Genomic DNA, 24487 nt, shown 5'->3' with positions numbered 1-24487 from the left:
TCATCTATCTATCTATCTATCTATCTATCATCTATCTATCATCTATCTATCTATCTATCTATCTATCATCTATCTATCTATCTATCTATCTATCATCTATCTATCATCTATCTATCATCTATCTATCTATCTATCTATCTATCATCTATCTATCATCTATCTATCTATCATCTATCTATCTATCTATCTATCTATCGTTCTATCTATCATCTATCTATCTATCTATCTTTCTATCATCTATCTATCATCTATCTATCTATCTATCTATCTATCATCTATCTATCTATCATCTATCTATCATCTATCTATCTATCTATCTATCTATCTATCTATCTATCTATCTATCATCTATCTATCTTTCTATCTATCATCTATCTATCTTTCTATCATCTATCTATCATCTATCTATCTATCTATCTATCTATCATCTATCTATCATCTATCTATCTATCTATCTATCTATCATCTATCTATCTATCTATCTATCTATCATCTATCTATCATCTATCTATCATCTATCTATCTATCTATCTATCTATCATCTATCTATCATCTATCTATCTATCTATCTATCTATCATCTATCTATCTATCTATCTATCTATCATCTATCTATCATCTATCTATCTATCTATCTATCTATCTATCTATCTATCATCTATCTATCTATCTATCTATCTATCGTTCTATCTATCATCTATCTATCTATCTATCTTTCTATCATCTATCTATCATCTATCTATCTATCTATCTATCTATCTATCTATCTATCATCTATCTATCTATCATCTATCTATCATCTATCTATCTATCTATCTATCTATCTATCTATCTATCTATCTATCTATCATCTATCTATCTTTCTATCATCTATCTATCATCTATCTATCTATCTATCTATCTATCATCTATCTATCTATCTATCTATCTATCTATCTATCATCTATCATCTATCTATCTATCTATCTATCTATCTATCTATCTATCTATCTATCATCTATCTATCTATCTATCTATCTATCGTTCTATCTATCATCTATCTATCTATCTGTCTATCATCTATCTATCTATCTATCTATCTGTCTATCATCTATCTATCTATCTATCTATCTATCTATCTATCTATCTATCTATCTATCTATCATCTATCTATCTATCTGTCTGTCATCTATCTATCTATCTATCATCTATCTATCTATCTATCATCTATCATCTATCTATCTATCTATCTATCTATCTATCTATCTATCTATCATCTATCTATCTATCTATCTATCTATCGTTCTATCTATCATCTATCTATCTATCTGTCTATCATCTATCTATCTATCTATCTATCTGTCTATCATCTATCTATCTATCTATCTATCTATCTATCTATCTATCATCTATCTATCTATCTATCTATCATCTATCTATCTATCTATCTATCTATCTATCTATCTATCTATCATCTATCTATCTATCTATCTATCATCTATCTATCTATCTATCTATCTATCTGTCATCTATCTATCTATCTATCTATCTATCTATCTATCTATCTATCTATCTATCTATCTATCTATCTATCTAATCTGACCTTGATCCAGTCAATTCACACACACACACGCACGCACGCACGCACACACACACACACACACACACACACACACACACACACACACACACACACACACACACACACACACACACACACACACACACACACACACACACACACACACACACACACACACACACAAGCTTTCATATTCATAATCTTCTGCTTCTGGAAACTCTGCCTGGTTTCAGAAACATGTGCTCCTCGTCCAATCAGAAACACAGAGAGCTCATTATGCAAAGCAACTGCTCCTTTTATCAAATCTCCTCTCAAGTTTATTAGTTTACAGTTTATGCATGTTTTAGTTATTGCCTTTCAATGAACAAATGACAGCATTAGAAGTGCAGTCCATCTCTCATGAGTCATACTCCATGTGTGTGTGAAATCCTTCAGCGTGAGACCAATCATACGGCGCTGACAATCGTGACAACAGAGCCTGTAAACACACGAGGGGGGGATTCACTGAGAACCAATGACACTGGCCGAAAACAACATTTATTTGCATGTCCTGTATATTGTTTTAGTGACCAAAAGGTTAACACTTTACAATAAGATTAATACGTTTTTGGAGCAAAAAGCGTTTCTGGTTTTGTGAGGACTTTTATGTTGAGATGTAGTCTCAGCTCCCATTGTTTCTGTTTCACATGTTGTCTTGTTTGTTGCCATAGTTACCCTCATTTGTTCCCATGACTACTAATCACTGACACCTGTCTCTTGTTACCTGTGTATTTAAACCTTCTGTTGTTGTTTATCGGTCGTTCCTGTTGTTCTTCTCTTTGTGGATTCGTACTCTTGTTCTTTGATTGGATTATTCTGCTTTTGTGTTTCTCTAATAAACTTCTTTGCATCTGAATTCTCGCTTTCTGCCTCGTTCCTGCTCACACGTTATGCATTAATATGTGCTTTATAATTACTAATAAATAGTAAAATAATTCTAATAAGCAACTATAGTGAATAATGTTCCCTAATCTAAAGTGTTACCTGTCCAGGGATTATTGACTATTGGTATATTATTGTAATCAATTATTGTAAGTGTTATCGAAGAAGGGTAACTTGACTACAGGACTATTTCAATGTGAACAAGATGGTTTTCTCACAGAAATATTCCAATAAAGCGGCACAGTATTATTTTCCCATACTGTACATGTTTTTCATTGTTACTGATTAACTTGTTTCAGATGTTATACTGAGAACTCAATGCACATTTGATTTGTTGGTGTGAATTGAAGAGTTTTTCCTGTTGCGTTTTGTGCAATAAACCTTTTTTACAAGCTGTTGCAACACAACTTAATTCAAGGAAGGGATTTAAGAGCCTGTTTGAAATATCCAAACATTATCTAGTGTGATAAATCATTATTGCTATTGTTATCCTTTAAGGTTAAAGGCATTTCTGACCTTTGGTATTAAACTTTTAGCTTCATAACTCCCGTTTGAATGATGTTATGTGCAAAAGTCTTAGGCATGCGTATTTTCACACACAAAAAGTGGTTTTATGCCAGTTATTTATATATTTTGATGTTGTGTATCACTAGGAAATATCAGTTTACATCTCCAAACATTCCTTTTGCCATTAATCGTATAAATCCAGTGGGGTTTTTTTTGTACCCACAAGGAGTCTGACACACTGTAAACCCGAACACTCAAAATAATTAAATGAAAACTTAAATGAAACAAATTAGTTCAAACTTCTTTTTCTTTGGAGTTCACAAAACTGACACATTTTAAGTAATCTGAATTGTTTTATTGTTTTGAGTTTTATGAACTCGATTCTTTTAATTTTGACTAACTTAAATATAACTGAAACTGGGTTGGAATTTCTATTTCCCAGCATGCTTTGCAATGACATGCAAAGGAAGAGTAAATGCTCAAATTACATGTTATATAATGTTCTGCTTACTTAAACTTTGAATTTCTTAACTTAAAAAAAATGTATGTAACTTAATGTCTCAACTTTTTAAAGTTTTGATAACTCATTCGTGTTTACAGTGCAGCAGTCGGTATGATCTGATCTCACCATCATTGAGTCCGTCTGCGATTACATGAAGAAACATAAAAACTGAGACAGAATAAATCCAGAAGAACTGAAGCAACGCTTGAAGAAAACTTCCTGCAAAGCTTTCGGAAAAACTATGTGCAAGTGTACCTGGACTAAAGCTGTTTTAAACCAAAGGCTGCTCACACCAAATATTGATGTGATTTAGTTAATAGAAGTTAATTGATAAAAAAAAAAAACTATTTAAGACATTATATTTGAAAGCATCCTCACTTTACAGCATTTTTACACAAGTGCCTAAAACTTCTCACATTACTGCAGCTTTGCAGGACGTTTTCTTTAAGAGTTGCTTGTGGATTTATTCTGTCTCAGTTTTTATGTTTCGTAATGTAAATCACAGACAGACTCGATGATGGAGAGATCAGATCACACCGGCTGTGATCATGCACAGATCTCACTGGATTATAACAATTAATGGCAAAATGAATGTTTGGAAATGTAACTGATCTACAGCAAAAGATATAAATAACTGGCTTAAAACCATTTTTTTTGGTGAAAATACTAACATGCCTAAGACTTTTACACAGTACTTTAACTCAAATTGTGCTGTTTGTCAGGAAATTCAGTGGACAAATGAGGGGAAAAGGCATTGGCTTGATACCTGTGGATGCTTTCAATACACATCAATAAAGTCGTCATATATATGCAGGATTACAGTTGAAAAATACCATTTGGTTATTTATTTTCATAGACCCGACGTGTTTCCTCATTCCCCTTTATCTTGTCATAATGCTTTTCTCTATAAATCATCTCACGTGAAAAGTGTTTTCCAAGAATGACCCGACTGTGTTCTCATGTTGATCTGTAACATTGTTCATCCATAATTTATCATGCATGGGAACAATTTCCACAGTGAACATCCAGGAAAGCCCATTGATTTATTACACATAACAACTGGAAACCTGGAGAAATCCTCTGGCTTTCATAAGACTAGCATGACTGTCATATTTACTAAATATCTGACATGAAGTTTTCAGAATTGCTGCTTTAAAAAAAAAAAAAAAAATCATATTGTGCAAAACATTTTTTTTTTTTTGCATTGCTATGGGAGTGCTAAAACGAAAACATAACCATAAAATAAAAGAACATTTGTTTCTTTAAATAAAATGCAAAAAAAATAAATGAATACAATAAAATAACATTTAAAAAAAAAATTTATTTCAGCATAATTTTTCTTTTTCTTGATGTACTAAAACAGCCACAATGAGAACAGAAATTAAACGAATATATGTAGACTTAATGTTTTATTTTTTTTAAATAATAAAAATGGCAGGAGGCTAAAATGGAGACTTGATTTCCCACAGCTAATGATGATCGATCTGAACCTTCTGTCCTGATATGTTGTATTTACCGTTTCTCCGGTCATATTTCCTCTCTTCCAGGCTAACATCACGATTTATTGTGCACATTTTATGGTTTATTTGTTTGCATTACTGCAGTATTTGCGCACAGGTATGCCTGTTTCCTGGAAGGTGGACTTGAAACCTGCTGTTATGTATACAGACTGAGTCACTTTGTTTCTCAGGAGAAAAATATAAGAGCTGATTAGATTTATGTGTAAGTTTGATGGTCACTATATTGACCCAAACAAGCGATTCGAGGTCCTCGTACAGTTAGCTTGGAGATGACTCAGTAATTAGTGTGGTTTTCGGTAAACGATTATAGGGATTCTCTTATCAGCATCCTAGAGAAGCTGGAAACTGAGAGCTGTGTGCATAGTGTGTGTGTGTCACGTGACAGATGCAGCGCTCTGATTGGTCGGCTCTTGGAAACAGAATCCCATTCCATCTTAAATTAGACAGAGAACATAAACAGAAATGGAGGAAAAAGAAATGCGTGGAAAGTAACAAACTGATGTTTACAATTTCCTCTTGTTCCTTCAGGCTTTTTTTTTGCTGTCAAGGTCAAATCACATGGAAGTATATTTTTCATGCATCATGGAGTTTTATTTCTGAAAGATGTCTCTGTTTTCTATCTGAATATATAGTATAATTTAGTTAAAAAGTGTGATTATTCCTGTGATCAAAGCTGAATTTTCAGCATCATTACTCCAGTGTCACATGATCCTTCAGAAATCACTATAATATGATGATTTGATGCTTAAGAAACATTTATGATTATTATCAATGTTATAAACAGTTGTGCTGCTTCATATTTAAGAAGCAAAATAGAAAGTTCAAAAGAACAGCAATTATATGAAATAGAATATGTAACATTATAAATGTCTTTACTAGTTGTCACTTTTGATCAATTTAATGCATCCTTGATAAATAAAGTATATATATATACACACATACAGGTGAAACTCGGAAAATGAGACTATCGTGCAACAGTTCATGTATTTCAGTTATTCAAATTAAAAGGTGAAACTAATATATTTAGTATTTATAACTATGTACATATGCATGATTATACTTTTCAGAGGGCCGACATTTCTGTATTTAAAATCCTTTTTTGATTGATTTCATGTAATATTAAAATATTCTGAGATTTTGAGTTTGGGGTTTTCATAAGCTGTAAGCCATAATCATCAAAATTATAACTTTAGCACGAAATTCTAATTTTTCGAGTTTATATATATATATATATATAATTTTTTTTAAGTATAATTATTTTAATTATAATGTACCCCAAACTTTTGAATGGAAATGTATCACGGTTTCCACAAAAATATGAACTGTTAATCAGAAATGTTTCTTGAGCAGCAAATCCTCATCCTAGAAGGATTTCTGAAGAATCATAAAGCATAAAAACTCAATTCCATCCGGACAGTCCAAGAATTTGGCAGAACAGTTTTATTCAACATTTCATAACACCGCAGGGATTCCTCAGAACTATGACGCATTCGGCCTCCACAAAATCCTCTCTCTCTCTCTGGCAAATCCAGCAATAAAAAATAATTCCTGGAGTTCGTGTCTTTTTCTCAGTCTCACTCTATTAGAATCTTAAAGCGATCATATATAGAGAACCTTTCAGGATTTAGTTATGGATTTAGTTGCAATTCATTTGACTTTTTAATTTTAAGTTTATGAATTCAACAGCTTGTAAGCATACTTTATCAGTAAAAAATGTAAACATGAAAGTATCATCTGACCATTTAAGACATTATATCGAAGCTCTTTGGCATAAAGGTTTTTTTTTTAATTCCCTCAAGAACGCTAAAGCTCGACCAGAACCACATTATTTAATTTTTTTAATGTATAAACTTGCTTGCCCTCCAAACTAACTTTCCATCCTTTTTTTAAGCCATTGCGATTCACACATGTACGTTTCAGCTCCATCTTAGTTCCCGTACGAGTCCTCAAATATTAGGAATCCTAATACATACAAGCAAGTGATGGCTGTATATACGGTGTAAAAATAACTCTAAACAAACAGTCCCGATGTAAAAAGAGATGTGTTTTCTTCAGGCCATCAGGATTCGCTCTCTGGCATCAAAAACATTTCCATTCAGAGATGCAGGACCAGAGCTAAAATAATTATTAAAGACGTTCATCATCCTGGTCATAACGTGTCGTCATTGCTCCCATCAGGGATCCTGAGAACTAATAATACAGAGACTGTTTTTATCCTCAGGAAATCCGGCTATTACTTTACACTTTATTATTTATTACGGCTATTATTAAGACACTTGATGAGTCTGAAATATGTTTAAGCAACGTAAAAACACATACGTTGTTATTATTTTTATGCATGTTTTTCTATTATTGGTTTATTTTTATCTATTTTTCTTATTGTTGTTAGTATCTTTGCATTGTGGGACGAGAAACTTGGGGAAAAGCATTTCATTGCATCACATGACAAATAATAAAGAACCTTGATCCTAAAAAACACAAGCCTTTGGTTTGAAGTGCCATTCTTTATTAAAACATACTGTATGCAATTATATATTTAGTCCCCAAAACTTAAAGTCCCCCTGTAGTTCATAATTTTATCCATTAAAACTCATCTTTGATCACCAAAATGACATATTTTAACGTTTTTTCCGTGAAAAAAAATGTAATTCCTTAAAATATCTTGAATGTAACTCGACACCCTTGCCTCATTTAGTATTCGCGGTTCTATGAATATGCAAATGAGCCCCGCCTCCACTCACTCACTCACTCAGAGATCCACTCGTTGACGATCACACGTTGATCTGATTGGTTACAAGGTAGTTTGTGACGTCAGAAACACCAGCGATTTCAAACCGTGTTTTTGAAACTGTCTTTGGTTCACTGCAGTTTTAAGGAGAAAATACTCAGCAATGCTGTCGACTTATGAATTTACACATGCTTTGTCTTAAAGCATATTAAAAAAACCACATAGACATATAAACAACATTAAAAACTGTGTTTTCACCACAGGGGGACTTTAACAAACACAACATCTATGACTCTGTGCTTCAATCATACGACAGTCAATAGTAACAATACACATTTACTTTTCACAGATAACACAATACATCAGCATTTTTAGTGATCCCAAATGTTTTGAGCTTCTCCAGTTGGTAATATATATATATTTCCAGAACATCCGCTTGCAAATTTGCGCGATCGCGAACAACAACGCAAAGTTGATTCTGAGCTCATTTGATCTGATGTTATTTAAAACGTTTAGCAAATGAGAATCGCTAAAATTACTCAATATTTTTTGAGATCGAGGTCTTGTTAATGATTTTCAGTTTTGCTCAAGGTAATTAAAGCAACCGTTTTTTTTTTATAATGTAAGAATATGCTGTAAATAAAGTAATTAACATGATAATAAACACTTCCTGACTTGATCTGATCTGTTGACATGGTTAGATTCAGATGGTAAATATCATATATTAAGTTTAGTGTCCACCTTAAAGATAATTACCATTTTTATAACGAAACCATTATATTTGAAAATATGATATTGATCATATCATATATTCAAATATAATTTATTGTTACAACTGTAAATATATCTAAAATTATTAAGTGATTTTCAATGCTTTCAAAATCTTAACTTTTTTAAATCATTTTTTTCTGTATTTCTAAAAATATTTGTTATTTGCATTTTAATGACAGCATATTTATTGAACAAACAAAATAAACAGAAAACTGTACAAACTTTGCCAGAGCGATTGTTTTGAACAAGTACTTAGACGTTATTAAAAACATTATTTTAGCTAAAGTGTAGAAATGTCGCCACCTCATACATTCATGAGATTTTTAATAAACCACTTTTATATTTATTTTCACACAAAACCTGTAGCTCCATAAATGTTCAATACAAACATGTTTTTTTCTGCAATCATACACTATGGATTATAGAAGTAGAGAAAAGCAATTTTTTTCTTAAGTCCCACGTGCCATATAGCCTAACTGTTAAAATATTTAAAAAATCTAATTTCATAAACATAAATGTTAAATAGTGAAGATTACAAGAACTACTTTAGTGTTGATAATAATGCAAACACAATGCTTTGGTGTTCATGGCTATTTATTGAGATCCAGATATTCACTTCAGTGAAGAGACACTAGCACCACTTCTTGAACATTATATTTATGTGTAAACTTTACTTTTTAAATGAACATTTACAATCTACTTCTAAATTACATGGCACAAAGCGCGCGCGCACACGCACACGCACACGCACACACACACACACACACACACACACACACTTCAAGGACAAAAGGAAGCGCAGACAAAAGTTGTAATGCATCACCAGTGTCCGTCAAACATCACTAGGAACTGAAGCGCTCGCTCTCACGACCTCCGTTTAATAGTTCAGCCTTAAAAAGAGATCATGTGAACCCGCTGACCTTTGACCTTTGACGTAACACCCTTCAGACGGGTAATGGAACCAGTATTAAACAAAGAAGGTACTAGAGAGAGTACATCGGATTGTTTAAGCATGAATATTTCAGTGTTTTCAGTTCAAACTCTGCTCATTTAACTATTTGGTAACACTTTACAATAAGGTTTATTAGTTAACACTAGTTAATGTACACTCAAAAAAATTGTTTTTTATTTTACCACAAAAACACTATTGTATTGCGTTTAATTAACTTAACCTGTATAATTTTCCACTTTACTTAATTATCGATCGTTAAACTAATTTAAAGGGTTTAATTTCGCGATAAACAAAAACTTAATTTGATTGTGTTCAATCTGCTTAAATATGTAAAATTAAAGTTTACTTAATCCGTTTGTGTTGGATTACATGAATGATTTGTGTTGCATTAACTGAAACTGGGCGGTGCTTGTTAGTTCCCAGCATGCTTTGCATATAGCTGAATTAAGACAGAATAAATGTTGAAATGAAGTGTTATTTTATGTGTTTTTTAGAAAATGAGGAGAGGGGAAGACTTTATAGTGTGTGATTGTGTTTAATGTTCAATTACATTGCAATTATTAGAACCATTTAAATTACAGTGGGTTACCACTGTACCAAATAAATGTATTAGCACTTGGTTAGGATGTAGACTGATTCAAATAGGTTTGCTATTGTTTCTGAAAGAGCATATAAATCATAGCATTTAGTATGTTAATAAGTGCTATTATTAGCTAATAGCCAGCTGTAGTCTAGTAATTAGGGGTGGGCGATACTGCAAAATTTGGTATTGATCCGATACCAAGTAAATACACGGCCAGTATCGCCGATATCGATACCGATACCAATACTTTTTAATTTTAAAAGCATGCACGTGAACTTACATGCACTTTCCTCTGCTAGAGCAGTGTGTCATGATTTATGAGGTGAATGCATCATTAATATGCTAAATCTGAATACGTTTTCGTGATCACTGAATATTTTGTGATTTGTGCTCTCAACTCGCCTGTAATTAGTCAGTGACTTTTACCAAACTACCCTAATTATAGTAAATGCACTATTGTACACTAGCCTACTGTTCAAAAGTTTGGGGGCTGTAAGATTTTTAATTCTCTTCTGCATTTATTTGATCAAAAATACAGTAAAAACTGTAATATTATTACAATTTAACATAGGCTATTCTGTAATTTATTCCTGTGATTAAAGCTGAATTTTCAGCATCATTACTCCAGTATCCATGATCCTTCATGATGAGAATTCATTTTAATATGCTGATTTGCTGCTCAAGAAACATTTCTTATTATTATCAATGTTGAAAACAGTTTTATGTTTTTGTGGAAACCAAATCATTTTGCATGAAATGTATCATGATGAACAAAGTTGAAAGAACAGCATATATATGAAATAGATTTTTTTTAACAGTGTAAAACCCTTGACTGTCACTTTCGATCAATTTAATGCATCGATCCTTGTTGAATAAAAATGTCAATTTCAATATACAAATCTTTCTTACGTCAACATTTTGAACCATTATGTAAACTTTTAATTTGTTTATTGCGAAATAACTCCTGATTGTTTCTCTGTCATCTAAGCAATTCTTCGTTTCCCAAACGCACTGTCACAGAAGCAGCAGCATCGAACGCTCTCTGTGATCGATTAGTTTCGTCTTGTATCCAGATGACTAGGAGAAATAGTTCTACCCTACACAATTATTCGCTAACATTCTCTTATTTTTCAACTTAGAAGCTTTTTTTACGCACTGAATTGTGTTCTAAATTAATAAAAATTACTGGTAAAAAAAAACACATTTGGATCGATATTTTTATGTGAGGATCGATCCTTTTCGATACCACGTCAGTATCGAAAGTATCGATACTTCAGGATCGATCCGCCCACCCCTACTAGTAATTCATTTGAGAAATCATGTAAATCCTACATACATTTATTTTTCAGTGTAGTTTTAAATAAACTAAAGCATGTTCACTAAACTTAACCGGTTTAAGTTACAGGGAAGCAACTCCATTGATTTGTTTGGACTCAATCAGTTGAGTTGTCACAACACAAGGAGCTTACATAGATAAAGAGTAATTTTTTTGAGTGTATTAACTAACATAACCATGAGCAATACATTTGTTACAGTATTCGTTAATCTTAGTTAGTTAATAAAAATCCAGCTGTTCATTGTTAGTTCATGTTACTTCACAGTGCATTAACTGGTGTTGACATATATTGTACTTTTGATTTTAATAATGTATTAGTAAATGTTGACATTAACATTAACAAATGCTGTAGAAATGCAGTTTATTATACTAATGAAACCTTATTGTAAAGTGTTAACAATTATTTAACCATATCCTTGTCACTGCTGCCATTCCTCGTCATTTAACTTTGATAGGTTTAGCTTATAAAATGATAGTGTTTTTTTCCCCTAACCTTGTTTGGACTTCATTGCAGCTGCATAAATGAACATAAACTGAAATGAATGAATCACGGCATTGAGTGAACTCTACTCGAGAGACTGCAGTGAACTTTAAATAAAATGTTCTTGCGGTAAACTTTAAAATATCATCTAGATTATGCTTTGTTGTTGTTTGTTTGTCATTGTGTTTCAAACATGTTGGTTTCACACATCTGCAAATATATTGTATCTGATGTTTGGGGTCATTAAGATTTATTATCTTTTTTTTAATTTTATTTTTAGAGAAATTAAGATTTTTATTCTGCAAGGATGCATTTAATTGATCAAACGTGACAGTGAAGACTTTTTTATGATACTGAAGATTTCAGCTTCAACAAAAAGCGAAGTTTTCAACATTGATCATATTCAGAAATGTTTCTTGAGCAGTAAATTAGCATTTTGGGATTATTTCTGAAGGATCTGCTGCTTCCGCTCACCAAAGCTGCATTTATTAAAAAAACTATAATAATTTTACAATCTAAAATAAGTGTTTTCTATGTGAATATATGGTAAACTGTAATTTATTCCTGTGATCAAAGCTGAATTTTCAGCATCATTACTCCAGTCTTCAGTGTCACATGATCCTTCAGAAATCACTATAATATGATGATTTGATGCTCAAGAAACATGAAAACTTGCTGAAACTGTGATACGTTTTATTCTTGCATGATTCTTTGATGTATTGAAAGTTCAAAAGAACAGTATGTTTTTAAATAGAAATCTTTTGTAAGGTAATTTAGTCGATTTAATGAATCTTACCGACCCCAAACATTTCAACAGTGCGTTCTCATCCATGACACCCAAAGGTAACGCACCTGCCAAACCATGACCCAAACACCTATCCTCAAATGCATAAAAAGTTTATTAAAAGATTCATTCCAAACTAATAAAGTAAAAGCAACACTTGTTTTTCCTTCACAGGCGTTATAATAAATCATGTGCTCATAGCGCCCTCTAGTGTCAAGAGTGCAACACACACCCAGAGGAACACATGCAGGGCTCTGGCATTCACATCACACACAAGCTACAACATTCACACCTGTCTTTACGGTCCACTGTAAAAAGTGAGCAGTTCACTTACTTAAAAAAAAAGTAAACCTGTTGCCTTACAATTATTAAGTAAATAAACGTAATGCTGGAATTAAAAAAAAAAGTAATGTGGATTTGTCAAGTACACATAACTTAATTTTTTTCAATTAAGCATTACGTTTATTTACTCAATAATTGTAAGGCAACGGGTTTACTAATTTTAAGTAAATAAACGTAATGCTTAATTTAAAAAAATAAGTAATGTGGATATGTCAAGTTCACATAACTTAATTTTTTCGATTAAGCATGAAGTTTATTTACTTAATTTTAAGACAACGGGTGTCCTAAAATTTTTAAGTTAAGTCAACTGATCCCTTTTTACAGTGGCTCTCCCTGAATTAAAACTATACTTCATAATAAATGAATCATGCATTCATGTTGACATACCGAGAGAAGACCAGTGAAAAATCGTTCATGCTTATGTTCAAATGTGCAAATGTGAGGTTAGACGGGAGCGTAAAAAGTATTTAAACACTCAATCCCCTTTGTAGAAAGGCAGTTTACGCTTGATGTAAACGATGAATATGTGAGCTCTCTCTGAATGCATATCAACAATAAAAAGTCTTGCATGAAAAACTGTGTCCTACAAAAACACAGTGCGTTTCCACATCATATAACCGATCGACGGCACGCCTTTACAGAATAACACTGGATATGAGGGCCCAGGTACCGTCAGATCTCGTTTCACTGTCGTAGGACAGCTTCTTTTTCAGAGATTTGATTTTGATTTCATAATCTGAAAACCACACACACACACCGGGGGGGGGGGAACAATCCAACCGTCTCCATTGACTTTGCATTGTGTGAAGCGGCCTCCTTGTCATTTATGACTTATAACAAAAAACAAAACAATGTCTGAAAGCTGCTATGTGACAAGCTGTACAGCAAACAAGCTAAAAAAAACAGAAATACGCTTTTATAAGCTGTCGAACCCAAAAAACAAGCGTTTAAGGTCACAAAAGTGGATATAGGCTGGAACGAATAGGTAAATTGTTGGATCCTGACACTCAGTATGCATTAAAAATAAAAATTCTGAAAAAATAAAATTCTGTAAATTCTATATAGCAGAGTAATCTGCTCGGTCTCAATCGCCTATATCCTTAAACGCTTGTTTTTTTTGGGGGTCGACAGCTTATAAAAACATATTTCTGTTTTTTTTAGCTTGTTTGCTGTACACATTGTCACATAGCAGCTTTCAGACATTGTTTTGTTTTTTGTTATAAGTCATAAATGACAAGGAGGCCGCTTCCCACAATGCATTGTTTCCCCCCCCCGCGGTGTGCGTGTGGTTTTCAGATTATGACGCGTGCCGCTCTGTCTCGATTAGATCCGGACTCTCTGTCGAAGCAGAGCATGCTGGGATGTTTTGTCGTGTCTCACTGGCGTTTGCTGGCGAGAACGGCTCTCCAGTCGTCGGCCCAGGACAGAAGCCGTCGCTGCGAAGGGGTTTCCAGGTGTTTGTTGTGGCAGGCGGTGAAGAGAACGTGTTCCCACGAGGGATTGGGCTCCACACCTTCAACGGAAAAACCATAGACTGTATAAAAAACATGGAATTACGGAGCACATGATATGTGGAAAATACTGTCTATCAGCCTATAGGAAATATCTCTCCTTTGCAAATTGCAAAGGAAAAATGGAAAAACCATAAACAAGTATGGACGTAGTGTGTGTGACGTCACCCGTAGTGTTTCTGAAGAGCGTTTTTGAAGCCCAAAGTGGGCGGAGCCGGCCGTCGCCATCTTGGCTGCGTATGGTCATGCCCTGCACTCGCTGCAATCCACTATGGGGTTGATTTATTATTACTATTTTTTTCATTTTGAAATTTTTTAAAGGAACATGCTGACTTTTTGGGACTTTAGCTTATTCACCGTATCCCCAGAGTTAGATAAGTCCATACACACCTTTTTTATCTCCGTGTGTGCCGTAACTCTGTCTGACACACCCACCGCTAGCCTAGCTTAGCACAAAGACTGGAAGTAAATGGCTCCAGCTAGCATACTGCTCCCAATAAGTGACAAAATAACGCCAACATTTTTCTATTTATATGTTGTGTCACAGTGTGTACAAATAACAAGGTCATGACACAGGCATCTTTTAACCGTATACATACAGGGAACTATGATCTCAGAAGGCGAAGCACTGCTACTTGGGCGGAGTGATTAGCGCAACACTCTGAGCGAACTCTCTGCTCCTCACGTGCTGCGAGAATATAAATCCGCCCAAGTAGCAGTGCTTCGTGTTATTTTATTCTGCGTTATTTTGTCACTTATTGGGAGCGGTACGCTAGCTGGAGCCATTTACTTCCAGTCTTTGTGCTAAGCTAGGCTAGCGATGTGTGCGTCAGACAGAGTTACGGCACGCACGGAGATGAAAAGGGTGTGTATGGACTTATCTAACTCTGGGGATACGGTGAATAAACTAAAGTCCCAGAAAGTTCTCCCATCTACCGGTGAAATTGTATTTTGCATTCAAACGAATTGTGCTCTCCAGCGCCTCGCTTTTTCAAATGCGTTTTGCTTCTACGGTAGCTGTTATGTACCAAAAAGCTATGACAAGATGTCTTCTAATAGATGTCGTCAAAATAGTCCAAGTGACTACAGTGGCTCAATCTTAAGTTTATCAAGCGACGAGAATATTTTTGTGCGTAAAAACAAACTAAAATAACGACTCTATTTCAACTATTCATTTCCTTCTCTGTGGGCGTCGAGTGAGTTCACTAGTGTAACAGCGCAGCGCTTCTGTGTTGTACGTCACACACATCACACACATGACCAGCGTCGGCCAATAGTGAGCCTGCGTGTAGCACTACGCAATCACACTACGCTAACTGACTCGAGGCACACAGAGAAGGAAATGAATAGTTGAAATAAAGTCGTTATTTTAGTTTGTTTTTGCGCACAAAAAGTATGAACGAAGGTCTTAGGGGGTTGAACAACATGAGGGCGAGTAATTACTGACAGAATTTACATTTTTGGGTGAACTATCCCTTTAAGAGAGAGACCGGAAGGTTGCCGCTTAAGGAAAAAAACACGCGTGTTTCTCAGATTTACTCAGACACCTGATATACGTCCGCTCTTACTCACCGAGGATGTCAGGCTTGTCGTCTATGAGGACGTCTCCGGTCACGATGGTCTTGTCTCGGGTCAGGATGATCTGCTCCAGGAACTCGGGGCCCAGATGTTTCTCTATCCATGCGTACTGTGGACAAACACTTGAGATGAGAGGAAACCATGGAAATGGGAAGAAAATGCACTGAAATACTGACTCTAGTTGCATTATTGTTGAAAACAGGATATTATATAAAATTATATCTTATAATATATAATCTCTATTCTATAAAAACATTTATTTCATAATGTGATTTTCCCCCCACTTTCAATTCTTTTACTTTAGTGAAAGGTTAGATTTTTGCTAATTTAAAAAAAATAAAATATCAAAAGGATTAACAATGCAGATTTATTTTTACAGCCATCTTTAATCATATTTACCAAGGGGTCAAATAATTCTGACCAGCACGGTGTATATATATATATATATTAGGGCTGTGAAAAGATTAATCGCGATTAATTGCATCCAAAATAAAAGTTTTCAATTTTTTGATGATAACTTTTCTTGAAATCCTATAACTGTTTATTTACAGGTTTTATATATATATATATATATATATATATATATATATATATATATATATATATATATATATATATATGCATGTATATTGATGTGTGTGTGTGTGTGTGTGTGTGTGTGTGTAGTTTTTCATCTTCACTATAAAAATAATTGTAATTATTGTTAAACAAATAATCAATACATTTTATAAATGTGTGTGTGTGTGTGTATATATATATATATATATATATTAGGGCTGTGAAAAGATTAATCGCGATAAATCGCATCCAAAATAAAAGTTTGTGTTTACATAATATATGTGTGTGTAGTGTGTATAATTATTTTGTATATATTAATATACATGCATGTATGTGTATTTATATATACAAAATAAAAGTTTGTGTTTACATAATATATGTGTGTGTATTTATATATATAAATACACATACATGCATGTATATATTTAAGAAATATTTGCATGTACTGTATATGCTGTATATATTTATTTATAATTTATATTATAAATATGAATATTTTATATATAAATAATTTTTTCTTAAATATGTACATGCATGCGCGTGTATTTATATATACAAAATAATTATACACACTACACACACATATATTATGTAAACACAAACTTTTATTTTGGATGCGATTAATCGCGATTAATCTTTTCACAGCCCTAATATATATATATATATATATATATATATATATTTATATACACACACACACATATATAAAATGTATTGATTATTTGTTTAACAATAATTACAATTATTCTTATAGTGAAGATGAAAAACTACACACACACACACACATCAATATACATGCATATATATATATATATATATATATATATATATATATATATATATATATATATATATATATATAAAACCTGTAAATAAACAGTTATAGGATTTCAAGAAAAGTTATCATGCAAAAATTGAGAACCCCCCCAAAAAAAATTCTAATAAATAATAGATTTTTGATGTTATTTTCTTTGTTATAAAATATAAAGATAGTTGTATCACAATTGCATCTTTGACTTCATACTGTGGAAAAATATCAAAATTATTTTAATTCTGTTCATCAAGAGGTGTGTTCAAGTCACTTTATTAAATGCATTTTGAGAAAATTAATAGATATAACAAAAATAATGGGTCACACTTTATTTTAATGCGTCCTTGTTACAATGCAAATACACAAATACGCCAGTGGTATATTAATTCACAACATGCACTTACTATAAGGTTAGGGTTTGGTTTGCTCGTAAATATGCATAATTTACTGATATTACGAGATAAAAAGATTATTGTGACGTCACTGACCCTGAAAATCAGACCAACATGCATTTACAGTCAAACCAAAAATTATTCAGTCACCAGAAATAATTTTTGATATCTTTTTACTAGTGTGTGCAGGACACTATAGATAATTTATGTAAGTGAGGAGAGCAAAATAAAGTGTGACATATTATACCCAAAAATTCTTCATACAGTGAAATACGAATTCAGGACCAACAATGATTGGGACACTTTGAGCTGATCATGTTTTTCTGAAGTGTTTTTTCTTTAATTGCTAATGCACCTTTTTACACCACAGACTGAACAACATGAAGCATCGCTTGGTGATTGGTTGAGCTAAACTGGTATTATCTAATTGTGTAGTTAAATTTAACAGCTGACAGATATTCAACATAATTCATGTGTGAGAGTCTAACAGAAGTGAAATATCAACTGAGTTCTTGTCATATTTCATTACCATTTTCTAAACTATAGCGAATAAACTGTGATTATGTGAGAAATGTTGAAGGAGTCCGAATAAATGTTGGTTTTGACTGTTTAAATGAAGCTCAGTTTAAGAGAATCTCACCTTCTCATACGGGCAGAAGCTGTAATGCTTTATTGGACTGGTGCAAATGAAGACATCTGTACTGGGGGAAGAAAAGAGAAAGTAAGTCAGATGGTAATATCCAGACAAACATTTACTCAAGCGAGTTTGTTTATTACTAGCTGTGCTTATCTGTCTATTATGCAAGTTTATAAATGATGGTTTATAATAGGGTGATTTTGGTATTTGATTTCTATGATTGCAACAAATAAAATGAATGACATAACTAGTTGAAATCTTACTTCTCCATCTTGGACATCTCCTTCAGCGCCTCGACTCCTCCGGGAAGAGGCTCCAGTTCCATGAAGAAGTTTTTTGACTCCCAAATGCTGATGGCCTTGTCCTGCAGTCAGAGCAAACTATGATTCGAAGTTATAAAAATGTTGTTTTAAGAACATCTTTGTGTGGCAGCGGCAGCGCACTACTCCTGATGAATAGTAAAGTCCCCCTGTAGTCAATTATTGTATCACTTAAAACTCATCTTTGATCACACAAAAAAATTACATATTTAATAAAAAAAATAAAAAATCTTCATGCCTTAAAATATCTTGAATGTAACTCGACACCCTTGCCTCATTTAGTATTCGCGGTTCTATGAATATGCAAATGAGCCCCGCCTCCACTCACTCACTCACTCAGAGATCCACTCGTTGACGATCACACGTTGATCTGATTGGTTACAAGGTCGTTTGTGACGTCAGAAACACCAGCGATGTTTAGACTATTTTTTTTAGCAGGTAAAAGTAAAATTTTATTTGTATATTTGTATAGCACTTTTCTCAGATAAAACGCACAAAGTGCTTCCCAGCATAATGTAATACAATACAACAAAGTACAATACAATGCATAGAAAAACATTTTATAAAAGACAAATGGAAAACATAGGAGCAAAGACCATAAAAAAAACCCACGTCTAACTAAAAGAATCAACGGAATTCACACAACGAAGAAAAGGAGGTAAAGCATTCCCCGGTCTAGGTGCCACTGTTTGGAGTGAACGATCCCCTCTGGTTTTAAAATGAGTACGGGGAACCACTAACAACCTCTGACCTCACGACCTCAAACTACGGGTCGGAGTATGAAGCTGTATCAACTCAGAGATGTAGGGGGGAACTAGACCGTGCAGGCTCTAAAAGTAAGGACCAGGATCTTAAATTGAATTCTATACAGGACAGGCAACCAGTGAAGTGCTGCTAACACAGGTGTGATGTGTGGTCTTTTGTTAATCGAGTTAAAAGCCTTAGAGCAGAGTTCTGAACAGCCTGGAGACGGTAGAGCTCCTTCTTGCTTAAAGGTACAATATGTAAGAATTTTGCAGTAAAATATCCAAAAACCACTAGGCCAATGTTATATATTTTGTTTAGTTGATTACTTACAATATCCCAAATATTTCCAACTGTTTGTAAATCGTGAGAAAATTGCGATTTCAACCAAGGAAACGGGGCGTGTGAGCAGGGGTGAGGAGTCGCCAGTCAATGACGTCATATCCGCGTTACCCTCGGTTTCCGCCAGGTTTGACCTCGCACTGCCATGGTAACCATGGCGACAGACGTGGACAACTGGGTTATGCCCATTATGCTTAGCAGGACGCTCACGCTGTTGTTGTTTTGTTCAAACATTATGGACCATGGAAAGCAGACTTTGAGACAAAAAAAGTACTAAAACGAAGATCAGCATCTTTCGAGATGCCGAGAGCTCCACGTCCGCGACTAACTTCGACTTGACAGAGACGCGAGTGTTGGATGTACTTTATTAGACAGGTGAGCAAATGTACATAAAACTAATCAATGTCATATAGTTCACCATGATGAAATGTTAGAATATGATCTGTATGTTATTCTAATGTTGATCTAGCTTACTGCTATTTTCATACAGCCAACAAAGAACCTAACTAACAACATTCAACACACTCAAATGCTGTTTAGTGTGATAGTGTAACTGTTAGAGCAAGTGAAACAGCGCTGCGTTACCTCAAGTTTAATTCGTCTAACAAACTGACCTGTGTGAGTATTAATTCAGCACTTGCGTGTAGTTCGGTAGAATGAAATGTCCTTATTCCTTTATATCCGCGGGACTCGCGTTGCGTGTGGCGCTGGTATACGTCTAGCAATCGCGCCCTGCTTCACACCACAGTCATGTTAAAAACATCAATGTATTCACTCATCCATAAAAGATCCATCAGCTTGACGACAACATCCATACTTACGCTTAATGCGGAATATACGTCATCATTATACGCCTTTGTTATTGTAAGAGGTTAGCGACCCCTGGTGGCGAAAAATCCTGCATATTGTACCTTTAAACAAGTAAAAAGACTGTTACAGTAATCTAAACGAGAGGAGATAAAAGCATGAATAGTCATCTCTAACTCACCCCTTGACAACAGTGTTCTTAATTTGGATATATTCCTGACTTGGAAGAAACAGTTTCTGACTAATTGTTTAAAGTGGTACTCTAAGGACATCACAGAATCAAAAACAACACCTAAACGTCTGAGGCTCGGCTGAACAGACGAGGATTGCCGTGTGGGGTACCTCAGGGGTGTTTCTGACATCACAAACGACCTTGTAACCAATCAGATCAACGTGTGATCGTCAACGAGTGGATCTCTGAGTGAGTGAGTGAGTGAGTGGAGGCGGGGCTCATTTGCACATTCATAGAACCGCGAATACTAAATGAGGCAAGGGTGTCGAGTTACATTCAAGATATTTTAAGGCATGAAGATTTTTTACAATTTTTTATTAAATATGTAATTTTTTTGTGTGATCAAAGATGAGTTTTAAGTGATACAATAATTGACTACAGGGGGACTTTACTATTCATCAGGAGTAGTACTATCCCTCATCCGCATACAGATGGTAAGATATGTCATTGAATTGACTAATTATGTGTCCTAGAGGAAATATATACAAAAGGGACAGGATGGGTCCCAAAACAGAACCCTGAGGTACCCCACACGGCAACCCTGCAGTTCCAGGCATGATCTGATTTACATAAACACTAAAACTTCTACCAGAAAGGTAGGGTGAAAACCATTTTAAAACTGATCCAGACATCCCTACCAGATCATGTAGTCTATTTATCATAATATTATGATCAACCGTATCAAAAGCAGATGAGAGGTCCAAGAGAACCAAAACTCAACTTTTTCTATAATTTTTGACATGAATGGAAGTTTGGATATCGGCCTGTTGGTCTTAGGTTGTAATGGATCCAAACTGGGCTTTTCAAGTACAGGCTTAACAACAGCATGTTTAAAAAAACAAGGAACGACACCAGTTAAAAGTGAAGTATTTAACATCTCCACAATACAGGGGCCAATATTATAAAATGCTTGTACAAATAGCGCAGTTGGGAGAACATCCATAGGACAAAATGAGGGTTTCAATGTATGTAGCAGAAAAGTGATGTCCTGTAATGTCACAGGTTTAAAATATGACCAAGAATGAGAAGAAGACAGATATTGATATTAATATGCATTTTATGTCAGTATCTGCTATACTGTCTGTTATAAAGGTCTCACTGATTTACATTAGGCAGATATTGATTTCTGATGCATACATCTGTTATAAATATCTCAATGATTTGCATTACAAGCATCAGATTTCCATCACGTTTAGTCCATATAAATATTCGCATCTGCAGCAAATTACATATTTTTGTAATATGTTTTTCCTCCATATTCTCACTATATCATACTATGTGAGCCATGAATATGATATAAAACATAAAACACATATGCAAATCTGTTTTTCTTTCTTTTTTTTCGGTTTTTAAAAAATATGTCTAGTCTTAAGGTTCAATTAACTGTTCCATTTCACCAAACAGACTATTATTTCATAGTTACGTCAGACACACACTTACACACAGGTCACTCCTCATGTCTCCATACTGTGTGGACACCCAGAATCCTCTTCTGTCCTCTAATGATATAAAAGGCTCGTTGGGAAACCTCGCCTTGAACTTCTTCAGAAATCCTCCCTCGAAGTCCGCGATGACCCCGTCCATGTCCACCAGAACTCGCAATCTTCTGTTGTCCGTACACATGTTTACTCTGCTTTGATATCGATAGTGCAATTGCAACGAGGAAGAGCTCCTCTCGAGCCACCGTACAATCCTCGGCAATAAACTCATCATAAACCTCTTAATAACCGTCCAAATCCAACGTTAGTCACTTGACAGTGTGTATTACCCCATATGCTAGTGATGCTGATTGCTAGCACATCTCATTCTGTTGGCTCTCTATTGTTTTGCACATTGTAAACGCGTTTGTGCGACTCTTGCTGAGTCTTTTGTTAGTTTCTGTGGGGTCAGAGGGTCTCATGTTTTTCCAGCGGTCGCTGGTGTTGAATAACAGTGTTGACCTCTCGAATATGCATTTGTTTACAGCAGAGCAAATATCAGCTAAAGTCAAACGCGGAGTTTTTGCGAAATTAAGCACGTTAGTAATACGGTAGTGTGTGTGGTTTTTAATTTGACCACTTTGTTTACATTTTCAAAATCATGCTGAAAACTAGTGGCTATTTTTGCTCTACGCTGTCAGTGAACAAAAATCGAGGCTATTTGCGAAAAGAGAGATCGCACACTCGTTTAGGATTCTCAAGTATCCGCTGGACCGTAGAGCTACAAACATAGCTTCATCATTAGCGGCTGTGCCGTCCGCCATATTGGAACGTTCCGTGAACACTCGAGAGCAAGTTGACTGAGCATCTGCAACCTTAGTTAGACATGTATGAATATCTCTACCTCCAATAGACTTCAGCAGATTATTTTGCTAAACTAAAAAAAAAGGCATCTGCTAACACGAGAATAAAAAACACAAACTAACACATTCACACCCTTGAAATGTTATCCCATTTCTTCTGGAATTTATATCTAGGCTGTTTCACAACCAAAGGCAGCACAATGCTGTGACATCATTATTGTTTGTAATTGAATCAATCTTTTGATTCATTATCATTGTTTCTTATTGTAAATGACGAAACACTGACCGTTCCGAGATGGCGGACGCGCCGACGTGTCTGGAGTGGCCGAATGTATAAATATCTATGGGTTGGACCTTGGACCCCCCAAAGCGATTCAACAGTCGGTTTCCGGAAGTAAAATAACTCCATTCATTTTCTCCATGCTGGAGGAATTTATTTTTGAACGATAACCATTATACAAACTTTTTTAAATAATAATGTTTAATGAAGGAATTCCTGCTGAAAAAAAACACATTAACCATTATTCTTCAAAAAAAATAAAATAAAAAAATAATAATAAACTTCCCATATCTGGGAATTTAAACAATCAAGTCGTGTGTTAAGTACTGAAACTGCTTAAATATTTGTATATTTTGTAATAAACTTAAAATGAACTCGTTTCCTCATTAAAGCCGTTATGTTCACAATCTTCCACCTTTGTTCTTTTTTAACCACATTTTTTTGGGGGCTCAAATCATAGTTTTTAATATAGTGATTCTCCTCATATAGCTGGTTTGATTAGTCTATAACAAAGACTTTAAAAAAAAACCTATGGGAAAAATACTTCCAGAAAAACAAGGCTGGCAGAACTTGTGCACAAATCATACAACATTTACATATGACCTTACATATGTAAATAGTACAATTAATATATTTTAAATTACGTCACATATCCGAAGCTATATATGACCGAATTAAATTTTTCTCAGTAAGCTCACAAGCTAAGCAAATAATTATTTGCTTAACTATTTCTTTAATAATTTTCTCTAAAATAATGATATTTTCTCTAAAATAATGAAAAATTTAAAGATCTGGACTTTAACCTATAATACATTAAATTAGGATTTAACAGAGATTTTAAAATAGATCTTAACCTAAACTATTCACCCCAAGCAGAGTCTTAATTGAACTATCAATCCTGCCTTCTTTTGCTCACAAAGTGAGAAGTTGATCATCTCTCCAGTCCGAGAGTGTCTTTGTTGTTTTGTACCGGAAGAAATAATGACATGTTCCTTTTATTCCTTAAA

General features: G+C 34.2%; 1 protein-coding gene across 1 annotated transcript; it reads right to left on the bottom strand.

Moving 5' to 3' along the window:
* Positions 1 to 9085: 9085 nt before the first annotated feature.
* LOC143741302 (5'(3')-deoxyribonucleotidase, mitochondrial-like) lies at positions 9086 to 23518 on the bottom strand. Its single transcript, XM_077233735.1, has 5 exons — positions 22360 to 23518; positions 18738 to 18838; positions 18478 to 18538; positions 16071 to 16185; positions 9086 to 14500 (listed from the first exon to the last, which is right to left on the bottom strand). Exons 1-5 carry the CDS (start codon positions 22630 to 22632, stop codon positions 14364 to 14366), a joined length of 687 nt encoding a protein of 228 aa, XP_077089850.1. The 5' UTR covers positions 22633 to 23518; the 3' UTR covers positions 9086 to 14363.
* Positions 23519 to 24487: the final 969 nt, after the last annotated feature.

The sequence above is a fragment of the Siphateles boraxobius genome, unplaced genomic scaffold (assembly GCF_051911475.1).
Source record: "Siphateles boraxobius isolate OS27281-9 unplaced genomic scaffold, OSU_SipBor_1 185, whole genome shotgun sequence".
NCBI classification, from domain to species: Eukaryota; Metazoa; Chordata; class Actinopteri; order Cypriniformes; family Leuciscidae; genus Siphateles; species Siphateles boraxobius.
Note: the sequence above shows the minus strand (reverse complement) of the source record. Positions and strands in the feature narration are given on the sequence as shown.